This window comes from Tenrec ecaudatus, chromosome 1 (genome assembly GCF_050624435.1).
Source record: "Tenrec ecaudatus isolate mTenEca1 chromosome 1, mTenEca1.hap1, whole genome shotgun sequence".
NCBI classification, from domain to species: Eukaryota; Metazoa; Chordata; class Mammalia; order Afrosoricida; family Tenrecidae; genus Tenrec; species Tenrec ecaudatus.
In genome coordinates, this window is record NC_134530.1 from 220,071,900 (window position 1) to 220,088,194 (window position 16,295).

Below are 16,295 nucleotides of genomic sequence, written 5' to 3' on the forward strand. Positions count from 1 at the left end.
CAACGAGATGGCCTCCCTATCTGCCCTTCCGCACTTACAGGAAGATGATTTCCCTGACGTAATCTTTAATGCACAGGCTCCTTATTGACTATCCTGTAACAATGAAGACCATTTTAGAACAAGTGCGTGCGAGGATTTCAATGTATTACTTGCCAAGCGGCAATAAGCCATGGAGATGGGTGGTGATGTCTTCAATCGTGTTTTGAAAAATAGAAAATTCTATATTGAAAGGCTTTGCGCCTTCATGTTGTTTCTTCTCTCCAGGTTGGGTAGATTAGTCAGAGAAGCAGCTGTCACTGGAGTCAAAGGCAGAAAGTGACTGTTTCCCTGATGAAAGACAGTGCCTGACTGCCGCTCATTTTCTGTCGGTGATGGTGCCTCCCTTTTCCCTGCCAGGGCCAGACCCCGTTTGACGTGGCTGATGAGGGCCTCGTGGAGCACTTGGAGCTGCTCCAGAAGCAGCAGAGTGTGGTGAGTCTCTGTCCACCCCGGGTACCCAACTCATTTGCTTGAGCTTGGTCTGCCGAGAGCTGACATGGACAGATCTGCAGTCCAGAGACCATCGTGGTTCCCTTCAGGGATGAGCTAAGAGTCTAGCTGAAGGAAATAGCCCAGAAACCATTGCTATTCAAGTTTGCTCATCATAGGGTAGCATTCATGTAGCTAAGGGCTAGGAGAAAACAAAGAACCACCTTCCTAGTAATGACACTGTAGTAAATGCTTCTGACATGTTCGCTCAGAGGTTTTCTTAAAGAAGGGCTACCAGAACAGAGGACACCAAATAGCTTTGTTTCTTATTAAGAGTATAACTTCATTAAAGTACATTGATGAGGGAGAATGCGTTTCTCTGTTTAAAAACCTACAAAACCAAAGCTGTTATATGGTATTGGTGGTACTTGCTCAGTGCCTTGTAGTCATTCCAGATCTGTCAAACATTCAGCATTCAGCCTCCCTCCTCACCCCCATTCTGAATCCTTCATGTTTGTTTGCATATGGTGTTCTGCTTAGTGCTGGACTGGGAAATTATAGAAACATGGAAGCCGTGTATGCAGAATGGAAGAACCCATCCAGGATGCAGATGGGCAGGGATAATTGATAGTTTGCTATTTCTAAGGAGGATGGAATGAGTCCTGGTGATGCTTTGAGTTACCATTGGACTGTTCACTGCAAGGCCAGCAGTTCAAATACACTAGCCACGCCAAGGGAGAAATGCGAGGCTGTGTGCTTCCATAAAGATCGAGAGTCTCAGAAACCCCCATGAATAGTTCTACTCCGTTTTATAGGGTTGCTGTAAGTCAGACTTGAATGGACAGCAAAGGAAGGCCTTGGTTTAGCTGGAGGACTGTGCGTGTTCTGGGCAAGGAAGAAAAAGACAAAGGACGTGAGGGGCTTGAGAATGTCCTGGGTTAACAGAGTGTGGCAGGGGAAAAAATCGTTGACTTGCTTTTTTTCTATTGCCATGTATTGTAGCTCAGGGAATGTGAACTAAGATTTAAGGCAAATGTGGGCAACTTAGAGCATTTTCAGCTGGAGAAACTATATAGCTCAACAATGGGACACATCATATCAAGCCTCCTGTATGCTCAACATCCCGGGGGCTGGCAAAGTGAAGATCCTTGTACGTCAAGGCTCGGTGGGGAAATCTCACGGCAATGCTCAGACAGAAGCAACTTGTAGTGCATGTTGTTCTCACTAGAGGTAGGAAATCTACTAATTTCCAAACTACTCCAGTGCCAGTGCTCTTATTTAGCAAGATGGCCTTTTAAATACAACATGTTTCATTTGCATAGGTTCTTTTTCAGCTTGTAAATTCTGAACTCATTTTTAGACTCATACAGAAGGCCTAGTGCCACATGGTGCAGAGCTCTCGTGTGTCCTTTGCCCGCCTAGATCTCTACATGAAAATGACATCTTTACTCACTATTACGTCTGCCCTCATGGGATGGAGTTTATCTTGGTCTCTGTACTACCCTGTGGTTCGGGGGTATAAATACATTTTTGTCTAATCATACAGTTTTTCCCCCGAGGGCTTGTTTCCCATTCAGTCTTTCCTTTAGAACTACTGCCAACTTATTTCAGGATCCTCATGAGTTCTCTAAAAGTTCCTTCTAGCTTTTTATCCTTCAGAAGCTAAACTGTTAGAAAATTGGGTTAGGCTGTTTGATATGGGGAGTTTTATTGAAGCTCTAACCTCGTGCTTTTTCTCTGCTACCTTGGTTAGGATTCTTCTCTTACATTATCTTCTAATGAGACCCAACTGCTGTGTTCCTCTTTTTCTCAGTGTGAGCCTTTGCCGTTAGTTCTGTCTCCTTCAGGATGACGCTACCAGTGTCCTTCTACCCATTATTGCCGTTGGTTTTTTTAAAAAGTCATCTTCCCTTTCCTCTGTTTTCTCAATTTCCAGATTCGAAGTGAAAAAGAGACACGGAATAAACTCATTGAGGCAGACCTGAACAGCAAATTACAGGGTGGACTCTTTAAGAAGTAAGACAACTGGAGCTTGAAAAATGGGATGAGCTCTGTTATGTGGGTGGGTGTGGACATGTGAAGCACTTAACTTGGAGACTTTTGTACTTAGAAACTGTTGGCTAAATAATCTTTAAACGCATGGAAATGCTTGAGGACCAAGGGAGGGGGTTAACTCTTGGAGTAGGTAACACTGGGGACAAGTGAAAGTGTCTTAAATTTAGAACTGAAATGGTGGGGCCAATTTTCTCTTTTCCTAGCCTAGGATTCTTAGACTCAACTGCTCTCCATACGATACCATACGTTCTGTGAGTTCAGAGACCTGTCTGCTGTGTTTATCACGACACCCACCTTGGTCTCTGGTATATAATAAATATACAGGAAATATTTGTTAAATGCATTTCAAAACTATTTACGTGCCCCATCATCATCAAAATGCACAGCTCTCTCTCGCGCGCTCTCTCTCTCTCTCATGTGTGTGTGTGTTGGTCAAACCAAATCTCCTTAAGTGATACTCTGAAATCCAAGTTTGACTTCGGTCTGTAAAAATCCAAGTATTCAGAGGGATAGAGTTACAAAGAAGGACATGAATATAGTCCTCTTATTCAGCGGTTCTCAACCTGTGGGTCGTGACCCCTTTAGAGTTGAATGGCCCTTTCACAGTGTTGCCTGATTCATAACAGTAGCGAAATGACAGTGATGAAATAGCAATGAAAATAATGTTATGGTTGGGGGTCACTGCCACATGAGGAACTGTATGAAACGGTTGCGACATGAGGAAAGTTGAGAACCTCTGCCCTTATTATTCCTGCAGAAGGCGTGTAGACTCCTCCTTAGCCGTGGTGTGTCATTTCTGAATCTCATTCCGACTGCTTTCTTGATTCCAGCAAGGAGAAGATGCTCTATGAGGAGGAGACACCCAAATCCCAAGAACTGGAGGAAGAAAACAAGGAATCCAGCAGCTCCAGCTCAGAGGAGGAAGAAGGTGAAGATGAAGCTTCTGAGTCAGAAACTGAAAAAGAGGCAGGTAATGCAAAAATATTCATTAGCAAAGAGTCTTCCAATTCCATACTATGAGGACATTACTACCTGTCAAGAGAGCTAACCAGGCCTCAGCATTCAAAAAAAACCTTTAAAAGGGGGGAACCAATTACAAGGATCTACATATAACCTCCTCCCTGGGGGACGGACAACAGAAAAGTGGGTGACGGGAGACGTTGGACAGGGAAAGATATGACAAAAGAATAATTTATAAATTATCAAGGGTTCATGAGGGAGGGGAGAGTGGGAAGGTAGGGAAAAATTGAGGAGCTGATGCCAGGGGCTTAAGTGGAGAGCAAATGTCTTGAGAATTATGAGGGTAATGAATGTTCAAATGTGCTTTACACAATTGATGTATGTATGGATTGTGTCTCATTCGATCTCTGAGGCACATTGATGTCACCAAGGGAAGCCAGAGACCCTCGCTAAGATTATAATAAGGGTGTTGACCTTACTCATTGAGACTCAAATACACATTATTAAGGAGGCACCATATGCTCCAGAATTACTAGTATACTCGCAATCAACATGTTAAAATATGTACTATTTTAGCGTGTTTAATATTTATTGAGTGCTTACATATCCTAGGAAGTCTCTGGGTGGTATGGTTGTGCCCAGCTGCTAAATAAAAGGTTGGAGGTTCAGGTCCACTCAGATGCACCTGAGAAGAAAGTCCTAGTAATCTAATCCCTACAACACCAACCATCATAAACCGTGTGGAGCACAGGTCCACTGTGACACCAGCAGGTCTCATGCATCAGAATGAACTCAGTGACTGTTGGTAGTTGGTGCATGTCCTAGGTTTCAAGTGCTGTTTGGAATCAATATCTGAGCTTGCCTCGTGATAATTCCCTTCATAAACTGTCAGGGCATCAGAAGGAGGATGGGAGCTGATACCAAGGGCTCAAGTAGGAAGAAAACGTTTGGGAAATGAGGATGGCAACATTAATGCAATTGAATTATGGATTGTTGGAAGATCTCTAAGATTCCCCCATAAATGATTAATAATGATAAAAAAAGAAGATGGAGGAGGATGAGCGGGAGCTTCCTGTACCTGTGTAATTGCTCCCTTGGGTCTCTTGTTCCCTGCTGCCCATCTCCATGGTGCTATTGGAGTAGAACACCAATAGACTTAAAGTAAACCTTTTCTGGATCAGTTATCTACTGCTGTGTAACAAGTCATCCCAACATTTAGTGCTTAAAACAACCATGCACTTAGATGCATCCAATTCTGTGGGTTGGTGATTTGGGAAGGGCTCAGCCAGGAGGACCTGTCTCTGCTCTACAAGGCACAGCTGGGTTCTGGTGATGGTCAGGATGGGCTGGAAATGGACTGTGAAGGGCAAGCAGACCATGGGTCTCATCTTCAAGCAGGTTGCCCCCTGCTTCCTCACATGGCGGGTGGATTCTAAAATGCACAATGATGTAAGTGGCAACAGAGGTGGACATATCTGACCGCTGGCTTCCCTATTGCCATGAGGCAAGGGTCAGACAAGCCTCTATGGTCCATCCTTCTTTACCTATTTTGACACCAACCTTTCCTCCCATGCCACTCTATCTGTGCTGGGTTTAGTAATTCATTGCAGTGGACACAGAACTCAAAGCCAGTACTCAGAGTTAGGGGGTTTATTAGAGAAGTTAATAGTCAGGATCAGCAAACAATAAGGGTACAGTCATTGGTCTCTCCAGCCACCAGCCAAGTCTCAGCCTCTTAGCCAAGTGGTAACCAAGTCTCAGGACAGATCAAGAGTTCAGTCTCAGTGCTGATCCTCTGAGACTCCATGCCACAGTCTGTGCATATGTGGTCTTAGAGGGCTCTGACACTTCAGACAGATCTTGCACGTGCTTTTCCAGGGTCCTTGGGCGTCTCTCTCTTCTGCTTTAAAGATGACTCATTCTTCTAGCCAGGGCATTGGTAATGAAAACTGACCAGTCCCCTCTGTTAGTGTTGCACATAACCCTGTTTGCATAATTTCACTCAGTCATTTGGTGGAAGTTATAGAGAGTTGGGTAGAAAAGCCACATTAAATTTCATTCTATCCCACCTTGAAAGAGGGCAGGGGCGATGTGCATCAACACTTCAAATGACATTGCTAAATATCCCAGTGGCCACTGCAAGCCACATGCCAAGCTCAGCATCTATGTACAAGGATGTGCATTCAGGGAGGCATGATTCACTCAGGGCTAATACTGCAGCACCCTATCACACTGGACTAGGAGGTGCTTAAGGATAGATATTTCACATATTTAAAGAATGCCTTGAGTAATCGCCTCTCTCCTTCCCTCCCCAACCTACCCCACCCCACCTCACCCCACCCCACCTCCAAAAATTCCAAACAACTCATTGTCATCGAGTCGATGCCCACTCATAGCAAGCCTGTAGGACAGGACAGAACTGCCCCTGTGAGTTTCTGAGACTGCCACTCTTTACAGGGAGTAGGAAGCTTTGTCTTTCTACCGAGGAGCACTTGGTGGTTTCAAACTGCTGGCCTTGTGAATAACAGCCCAATGAGTAACCACTACACCACCAGGGCTCCGACAAAAATTAAAAACTTTATAGAACAATAATATTCTATTAGGAACTATGTCCAGGCATTGAGCTATTCAATTTAGAAACTTTATTTCTAATTTTTATGACTTAGAAGACAAGAATTAAAATCTCTGATTAATCAGTGAGAAAATAGAGGTTCAAATATGTTAAGAAGCTCATTCAATGTCATACACTTAGAATGTGCCTTAAAATTGTCACATAATTCCTGGGTGGGGTACTCTTTGGGGCTCTACCACCTCATTAGAGATAGGTCCTTTGCTGCTCATTGGTCCACAGCAGTAAACAAGACAAAGTTTCTACTGTGACCCTACTCCTATTTATGTTACGTGCATTTAGTTACTGAAATTCTGAAACTTAACTTGCCACTTCTTTGTAATCCTTTTTACCTTTACTTCCTATTGTCACTTCAAGAATGCCCATACTTAAAGCAGGCCTTGACCTTTCACTTACCATCACTTACACAGATGTGAGTATTTTGATTTGTGAGTTATGCCCTCTCTTCCTCCTCCATCTGCTAATCACCATTTATTTTCCATTTTCCTCATCCTCTCCCTCAGAGGATTGTCTCTTCTCCAAACTCCTGCAGTACTTGTTAATCTGAACCAGCTCATTTCTTGCTGTTATTATTATGTCCCCTATATCTTTCTTTAGGCAGCAAGACCTGTCTTTAACCCAGCTTCTCACCAAATAGTATGGTTCTTAATATGTAGTTATTGACAAATTTTACACATGATAGGACTACAAGTATGGAGAACGATTTCAGTTCTCAGCCTACCAAGTCATGTCAGTGAATTTACGTTACCGCTGTCAACAGTTGAGCAGAGTTTTATCTTAGTCTGAGTCCAAGCTTTTACATGGCCCTGCTAATCCGTTCTGATAATAGGCGAACCTTTCTTTTAGCAAGAAAGCACACACAAAAAGAAAGTTTTTATACCTGCACATGTTGCTTTTCTTGTCTTAAATAACAGATAAAAAGCCAGAAGCCGTTGTCAACCATTCCAATTCTGAAAACAGGAGTGGTGTCACAGAGCAAGTACCAGCAGCAGCTCAGAATGCCTTCCCTGTCTCTTCAAGGAGGGTGAGTACTTTGACACCCATGTGGGCATTGGATTTCTCCCTAATGCACTCATCGTTCAAAAGCCTTCGAAGATTACGTTTTTAGGAAAAACTTTAAAACTACCATGAAATGAATGTGGCCACATATATATTGAAAAATGTAAAAGATGGCATAGGATATAATGGTCTGTGGCTTAAGAGATTTTGTTACTGGCTTATCTTTTTCACATCCAAAGTTAAGGTAACTACTCGTATGCCTAAAGTTCTGATTGCGCTAGGAGGATGTCTAGCATTCAGCATTGTTTTGATGACTGTTGCACTCTTTTGTGGCTCCTTTGAAACGTTACTTTCATGAATGAAAGCTTTATAATGGGAGAGACCGTAGGTAGAAAGAATCTGTTGTAATACCAGAGACCCCTGTATTGCACAACTCTGCGCAGGCCTCTGAGACTCTGTAGGCTTCTAGTCACTGAGACAGAGCTGAATGAGGACTGCTTTGTGCGGTGTAAAAGTGCTGTGTGGGATCAAAGTTTATCTCAGTCTTTGGAATGACGTTTTTGGTAAAGCTCTACGGCTTTGATAAGTTGACTTATGCGGCTTCTCGGTACCTGACGGAGCGGAGAGGTGATGGTCTGCTTCCAGAAGGAACAGAAGATTGGCCGCTAACTTATTCCCAGATCATCATCGTCAGCCATCAAAGAGGCTCTCACGCACGAGCCTGCCATTTACTGGTGCTTCATTTCAGTGTGTTGTGACTAGATTTCTGCTTTTCAAAAAGGAAACATTAATTTTTTTAAATGCACATATACTTACTCTACCATGCTTTTATAATGCTGGGCAAAGTGTTTTTCTCCTTAGACTCAGAATGGCTTCTAAAGATTGACATGATTGAGTCACTAGAGTGGGAAGAAACCAGGATGTAAATTTATAAATTCAGATGACTAATGAAAAGATAAAACCTGAGTGTGAATTGCAAACGAGTGATTAATGTTGTTATTGTCTTCACTCTACATCATAGAAAAAAATAGTTTGAAATCGAGAGAAAGATCAAAGCCTTCTGCAGAGGCCCCTCCAACCCCAAGAAGGGACTGTTTGTTGATGTTCTGAAGACCATTTCCACTCTGTATGAGGCTGGGCTCTCTAGAGAAGCAAACCAGTGAAGCTTATATGTGTATGTATAGAGAGATTTATATCAAGGAAATGGCAGTTATGGGTCAGATGTCGGGCAGAGGCATCTCCTGGCTCACATAGTTATGGAGACTGATCAAACAGCAGGCTTCTGACTGCAGAGGTGAATGAGTCCAAGGTTGGCAGGTAAATACCTCAGATCACTGGCTCATGTCCAACTGGAAGTCAGTTGATGAAGCAGGGCCAGGATCCAGGCCCAGCAAAAAGCAAGCACACTTTCCCACAGCATCCACTTATATTGGAAGCAGGCCACATCTCCAAGGAAATGTTCTTTCAGTTGATTGACTGCTCATAGCAGATCTTATCATGGGGGATTTCTGCATCTTAACTGCAAAACCACTGAGAAGCCTGGCCCAGCCAAGTTGACACGAAATCATAACGGTTGCATACCCCAAGCAAGTCCTTGACTTAATGCAGGTCTCGATGTCTTCCTGTATCTGTGGCTGAACAAGATACCACATATACTCATATATAAGCCGAGTTTCCCAGCACATCTCTGAATGCAGTTTTTGTGGTAAAACTAGGTGCCTCGACTGATATTTGGGTTTGCTTATACTCGAGTATATATGATAATTAATGATACTGTGTAGTAAGCTTTCCATAAAGCTCTCTTTTGTAATATTAAGATTTTTTTCTCTCAAAAATGAAATGATGATAACATGGTAATCACTTTTTGGAAGTTTTTATCTTTTGGCAAGATAAGAATAATAATCTTTAACCTCATTTTTTTCCTTCCTATTTTAAAGTTTCCTAGTCGGTGGAATCAGAGGCTCTTGGAATTGTCTTAGATAAATTAGTTTCGTAAAACTAAAACTTAGGGAAAATTTAATTAATTAACTTTTTAAAAACCACAAAACAGCAGCCCCAAATTAGAATTTGAGTGGAATGACCTTCAGTATCTTTATTGGTATTGGCCTAAATCAGTTTATCGCCATCTTATCACATAGCCTAAACCAGACTTACACATAGCTAGCTCATGGGATTTTTTCCAGTCTCCATGCGTGAGGAAGGACTGAGCTCATCATTAAGGAGCTGTGGTGGTGCAGTGGGTAAGCACTTCACTGAGAACCCACAGTCCTCATTGTGAACCTACTAGGAGCTGCACAAGAGAGCAGGCCTGGCGATCTGCTCCCGTAATAGTACAGCCTAGAGAAGCCTAGGGGCAGTTCTGCCCTTGCCTGCAGTGCCACTAGTGTTGGAGAGGGACTGATTGCACACAGTGACGGCAGTACTCATTGATCACCATCTGACAAATGAGCATATTTTGAGATATGAAGTGTCTTTTTTTTTAGTTACATAGCAAGTCCAGGGCTAGTACTAGAACCCAGATCTTCTGGTGCTATACGTACGTCAGCACCACTGCCCAAGAAGAGCAAATACAGTTTAATTTCTTGGAGCAACTGGGTCAGATAGATGCACTATTTAAGAATCTGAGGCTGTTTCAGGCTCAGGGAGAACAGAGCCTTGAGACGTTACTAGTATCTGCCAGGTGAGGAAGGGCACGTTGCCAGCAAGTGTGCCATGCACTTGCTCTCCTCGTGTTGCCTCGTGTTGCCGCCCTCGTTGAGCGTCCTTGAGAGTAGAAAGGCAGACTGACTGAAGCCTCACCAGGGCCTCTCTTTTCCTTTTGTTCGCATCTTTCCTCACAGTTCTCCTCCAGCCTTTTTAACAAGCCAGAAGAGCCCAAAGATGAGTCTCCTTCTTCCTGGAGACTGGGGCTCCGGAAAACCGGCAGCCACGGCATGCTGAGTGAGGCGGCCAATTCCAGGGAGGCCCCAAGAGGCCGAGGCTCCTCCGTCTGCCGCTCATCATCTAGCCCTCGGATTTCCGCTTTGCTGGACCACAAAGATAAGGCACGTTTGGGCGGAGGATGGGAAATTCCAACAGTTTCCATCTATGAAAATTAACCTTTGGGTGGGGGACGAAAATATTTTCTAGTGTTAAGTTGATGCTAGGAGTGCAAAGGGAGACAGGTATATTGCTATTTTAATAAAGTATGCTTTTGAGTGGGTTGCGGTTCTTGATACTAAAAGCTTTTCCATTTGGCTTACCTTATGTTCACTCTCCCTCACCCTCCTGTTTCTTACCCGGAAGGGAAAGGGGGTCAGAAGCCTAGCAAGCTGCATGTGCCCTGAGAGGTTCTTCTGAACCAATACAGACAACTCAGCCCTTAATGAAGCTCAGACAAATGAGCACTCAGAAAACACAAAAATGAACCAAGCCACCCGCAGTTATTTTGTGAGTTGAAGTACAAACAGGATAAGCTCACAAACAGCTTGTGCACATACACAAGAGGAATACATTTTTATTTTCTCACTCGGGGTTTCCGAGTTTCCTAAAACTCACTCACCTCACGTCCTTTGGGTTCAGGTCTTCCTTCTCTGCGCAGCCATCGTGCTGGATAACGTGTTTCTGGAGACTGCTAGGAGCTTATTGGTTGGGTTAGCTCTCTCTACAGGGTCTTTGTTGTGTGTGCCCCCAAGGAAGCTGCATTTCAAGAAAAAGATTGTCTGGGGCGTGAATAAGCCTTAGTTCATGGAAGACATTTAGAGTTGCTTTCTCTGAGGCTTTTCAGAACCCCCGTCTCTCAGAGCAGAATTGGTATTGAATTCAGAAATTGTATAGGGTGTATTAGGTTCTGCTTGTTTACCTCCAAAGCTTTATGTCATGTCTGTATTGTACCTACCCTCATTACCTATCTTGCTTTCATAGGAGAGAGAAAGCAAAGGCTATTCCAGTTCACTTGCACCCCGGAAGCTCGACAGCACAAGTGGCAGTGAGGAGAAGGAGAACAGGTAGGCCTACCGCAGGCCGCAGTGGCCATCCAACCCCCGGGCAGAGGGGCCTCCTGCTCATTGCTGCTTTGCCCTTTCCTGTAGATGTCCGTTTCATACTCAGGATTGTTCGTTTCTCCTGCACAGGACTTCTTCTAGCTCTTCTCTCCTTGTTTTGCCAGTTCTTCATCCCTTAAGTTCTAACTCCGGCTTAGACATTTCTTTTGTTAGTAAAGTTTTGGCTCTGTAGAGCTATGGTCTAGCTCTCTCTGGTTTGTCAGTACCTTTACATAGTGAAAACTTTAAAATATATATTTCATTTAACGGAATTGATCAATTTCTAACTTATAAGTGGGTAAAATGTAAATTCTTCATCATCGGTGTAAATGAACTTAAAATTTTGAAATAATGCTACATTTCAGAGCAGAACATGAGCCAGACCCTTGTTTCACAAAAGGCGGCCCTCACACCAGCATTATCAGTGTCAAGTGGGAGCTTAAGCATCACAGAATGTCAGGCCCCTCAGACCTGCTGATTCTACTGTGAATCTGCACAAGACTCCCCAGATGATCCTAATGCACAGGAAAGTTTAAGGACTGCCGTAGAGCCTTATGAAGCATGGAGGCCTATAGCTTTTCAGCAAAGACCCCGAATTACCAATCATGGGCCAAGAGTCCTTCCTGGATGCCTTTTTATCTACACTGCTAGAGAGGCAAGGCCTTCCCTTCCCCCTTCAATAGTAACCTCTCTTCCTGGGAACAGACTTCCTCATCTCCCCACTACTCCCTTCCTGGCTTACTGATGAGGTTTTTAAAAGAGGAGCACCGAACAATGACTTCTTGTTACAAAAGGGCTAGGGACCTGTGGCATAGGTAATTTGGTACTTTGATTAGTTGATAAAGGAAGGCAGGTAGAACTACTCATCTTCTGTCTACCCGGAGAACAAGTGTATAAAACAGAAAAATCACCTGGACAATGTGTTTCTTTAGCCATGCTAACAGCTTACCTCTCCGGCTCTTCTCTGCCAGTTCACATGGTATCGTGGAGAAAAACTGATGGTAGGAATTGCTGTGATGTTATTTGTTGGTTTGTTTGTTTCTGCCTCACAGGGAATCGGCTGTTAATCTAGTGAGGAGTGGCTCCTATACCCGGCCGCCGTGGAGGGATGACGCAAAGGGAAATGAAACCCCACAGACAATTGCTCCTTCCACTTACGTATCAACATACTTGAAAAGGTACCAGCTTCAGAGGGGTGGGACATGACTTTTTCTTTACTCTGGCTTTGGGAATATGGGTAATTGCATGCCTTTTTATATCCAATTAGCACCACAAAAATGAATCGAGAAGTGAATCACTTTTCTATTTCTTAAGATTACCACCCTGACTAATTTAATATTAAAATTGATTTATTCTCTGAACTGAATTAAAGTAAGCTACTTCCCACTTCTCACCACGAATCTGAATGTGTACTCCATCCTCTCAGTCCTATTAAAATCTTCCACCAGAAATGACTTCTAGTAATCTCTGGGCAGGACTGACTTTAAATCATCCTTGTGTAGTAACTGGCTCTCCTTGTTCTAAAATTAGAATAGTTCTTGTCTTAAGCTTTATTTTTGGAGCAAGGGAAAAGGGAGGGACATGCTAGGGTGGTGAGGGTTGGGAAATGGGGATAGTTTGGTATTACATAAGTTTCATAATGACACCTGTTAATTTAGGGACTTGAGTCTTTTTTTTTATGACTTTAATGGCCCTCAGATCCATCAAGATGTGAAACTCGCAAGTTTGGTGCAGAGAAGGTACATGGGTCTCTTTCCCCTTTCTCATCTGTCTTTCCTTTCCTGCAATCATTTCCTTTGCCATTGACTAGCCAGACACCAAAGCACCTTTGCCAGAGCCATGCAGCACAGGATAGCCTGAATTAATAGTTTAGTATGAACTTTGCTGCTGATGTGGAAATGTCTGAATTTCATGGCTGACTTTGAATTCTTTCTTCATTTCCACCTACTTAACCTCTCCAACTGCTTCTTCATCGTGAGATTTTTAAGATAGCTGAGTGGCGACCATGGACCAGGCATGGCTATAGACTGTGTGAGCAGATTAGTTAGTGTTAACTACAGTGTTCTTCATTTCTACAGCCATAGTCTGTAAGGGGGCTTCAAAAGTTCATGGGAATAGCATTTCCCAAAAAACTTTTTGATGCCCCCTCAAAAATACATGCCCAGTTTTGAAAGTATGCAAGTACGGTTCAGTGCCCTTGTGGAAGCTTTGTTCTACAAATTGTGTGTTTTTAGCTTATTGAGATTGTGACTTGTTTATCTTAAAGGCGAAGGTTTCGGTCTACTAAATGTGCTGTTATTCTGTATAATTGAAACCAACTCCAAGAAACCTTTTCTAAGAGAGAAAGCTGCTACTTGGTTTTCAGGCACAGTTACTTTATGATGTTATTGTTGACTTTCATGATCCAAATCACCTGTGACATGGGTTGGGTGATTGGCTTTAGTTTGATAGCTACAGTGCAGCATAGTTGCAGTGAACAGAGGGGGAAAGGGCCGCCCCTGTAGAGGGTGGAAAACATTCTGAATTTTATGACTACTTGAGAAAATACGTACAACTTTCTTCATACCAAGGATTTCTATAGCTCTTCTTCTCTCATAGCCGTAACATGCTTTTTGATTTTGCACAATCCCATTTTATGATCAAGATGAAAGAATCACATGCAATTGCCATTTGAAATGGAAAGCGTGAGTGGAAATGTGTCAGCCTCAGTCTGTGGCATGCTTTGCGTTTTCTAGTTCATCGCTTGGCTTTGCGCAGGAGTTCCTTTCACGTGGCCCAGCAAGCTGCTTCTTTCCCAGGGAGACCCGCAGTCTCCAAGTGTGCCATTACTCTTGCAGAAGAATGTGTTTAAATTCTAACCCCCATGACTTACGGTTGCCCTCGAGGTCATTCTCAGCTGTCTTCAACTGAAACAGAGCTGTTCTTCCAGTTGGGCAGTTCAAATCCACCAGCCGTTTGCAGGAGAAAGATAAGCCTTTCCAATCTCATAAAGCGTTAGTCTTGGAAGCCCTCGGGGACAGTTGTACTCTGTCCTGTAGGGTCACCCCGAGTCAGGATCGAGTCGGAGGCAGTCTTAAAAACCGTAACTCCTGTGTTGCTGTTGGCTAAGGAATTGCAGTTTCCGAAGTGAAGTCATTTTTGCACAGGACTCCTCTGCTCTCCTGCATTTTTTAATGTAAAATCTCTACTCTGAAACTTCCTGCAATCTCTGGTTTTACTTTAGCTTTTTCAGTGCTCCTTCTATCTATATCAAGCAGACAGTTGGGGGTGCATGAATTTTTGCCTTGGGGTTTATTGGGAATTATTTTTTCTCATAAAACGATTCTTTACTGTTAACTTCCTTTCTTGGCCCCTATTCGTGTCATGTATTTCTACTCTTCCTGCTTTTCCTTGTTACACATCCTTTCTCCTCCTGCACATTCCATCACTCTTTTGGATGATTGACAGTTGCCTGCTTACTGCCAATGACCTGGCTCTCGCTGGAGCTGATCCCTCCCGGTTGTCACACCTTCTCTGGCCTACACTCTTTTTCAGTGTGCACAGTCGGGTGGGGATGTGGTGCTGGGAAATGGTGGGTGAGCAGCATGTCCTGAAGGAAGTGACTGTGTGCTGTTTTGCAGTGCTTCATTTGGTAGAAGTAGTGACCCCACCAGTCCCTACATTTCAGCCAGTCGCAATTCATCTTCTGCCTCCTCACCCATTACCATTGGTTCATCTACCTCTCGGGGCTGCCAGGGGCAACCTGCCTCTTCGTGCCCTGCACCAATCAGTGCAAACACTACTTCCTCCGTACACCGTGGCAGGTAAGGCTTTTTAGAGCCGTTTAAGTTGCGTTCGTCAAAGTTAATGCCTCTGGACACACACTATGAGATTTGAACCAGTGACTTTGTCGCTCCAGAAGCAAGTCTGAGGTCCTGCCAAAATGTCTGTGGTTTAATGTAGATGTGTGCTTTAACATCTGCTGGTCAGCAGTTGCTCCTGAAACAGTTATAGAGCACGTATCTGTGTACTCAGGGTTTGGGCATCCACATAGCATAGCTGCTTTCATCTCTCAAAAACGCTTCTCTTATTAGTTGTGACTAAGATGTGAGGATCATACTATTGTGGTAAATCAAATAGTAGAAATATTTATTCCCATATTTCTCCCACATGACCTTTTTGGTAAATTATTTGCTGTGATCTCGTGGGTTTCATCTCTTTCAAACCCAAAGTATTTCTCAAGGAGACCTCTGGTTCTAAAAACATTTTGTAGCTTCCTGAAAATGCCCGGCCAAAGAGAGTATTTTAGTGGAAATACTTTGGGAGGAGAGATTTTTGTTTTATCTAAACTTTGTTCTGAGGTCACTGTCTAGTTCACCAAACAGGTAAACTGGGCATAATGTTGTGGTGGGCATGCAGCAGGACTTTTGCTGTTATTTATAATTCAATTTGAAAAGCAATTAAGAGACCTTCTGGCTTGTGAGTGTGACAAAGGGATTTTTTTATAGAGGTTCTTTTGTTTCTACAACTGACATACAAAATTAATAAAGAAAAAGAGATACATGTTGCTACAGGAATACCCATGATGAATGTGTTTGATTGATGTTTTAAAGCTTAATAGGTTTCTTTCCCTAAAATAAATAAAGATCATTATTAATAATAAATGTAATAACAGTAATAATAGTTGATTAATAATAGAAAACCCATTGCCACTGACTGTATTCCAACTCATAGTGAGCCTGCTGGATAGAGTGGAACTGCCCCTGTGAATTTCCCAGTCTATAAATCTTTATGGAAGGAGAATGCCACATTTCTTCCCCAGAGCCACTGGTGGGTTCAAACCACTGAACTTTCAGTTAGCAGCCAAGCATTTAACTAGCACATCACTAAGAGTCCGTGATGATTAATAATACCTTATAATTATATTCAAATTTATTAGATCCATGGAGCAATCCTGTTGCAAACAAAAGGGCTTCAAAAAGTTGATGGAAAAATGTTGCTGGCCCTCTGTAGGCACTGTAGATACTATCCTGGTGAATAAAGAAACTACAACCTGGGGAGAGTAGTTGATTAGCTATGAGAGAGAGGAAACTTGGAGAAAAGTGAGGAGAAATAATGCCTTTACTAAGGACAGCCATTGTTTGTTGAATCTTACTATGTGCCAGGCTCGAGTTAGGTGATAC

General features: G+C 43.1%; 1 protein-coding gene across 6 annotated transcripts in view; it reads left to right on the plus strand.

Moving 5' to 3' along the window:
• PPP1R12B (protein phosphatase 1 regulatory subunit 12B) overlaps nt 1–16,295 on the plus strand; it is a 261,922-nt gene that overhangs the window by 89,592 nt on the left and 156,035 nt on the right. For 3 of the 6 annotated variants that reach the window (XM_075528922.1, XM_075528929.1, XM_075528914.1), the window contains exons 6-13: nt 397–471; nt 2,405–2,484; nt 3,354–3,493; nt 7,027–7,136; nt 9,952–10,155; nt 11,015–11,097; nt 12,186–12,311; nt 14,754–14,936. In XM_075528922.1, coding sequence (XP_075385037.1) covers nt 397–471; nt 2,405–2,484; nt 3,354–3,493; nt 7,027–7,136; nt 9,952–10,155; nt 11,015–11,097; nt 12,186–12,311; nt 14,754–14,936 — 1,001 coding nt within the window. Of the gene's footprint in view, nt 1–396; nt 472–2,404; nt 2,485–3,353; nt 3,494–7,026; nt 7,137–9,951; nt 10,156–11,014; nt 11,098–12,185; nt 12,312–12,831; nt 12,873–14,753; nt 14,937–16,295 lie in introns of those variants that run through there. The other 3 variants (XM_075528946.1, XM_075528939.1, XM_075528953.1) reach the window with 2 other exon arrangements.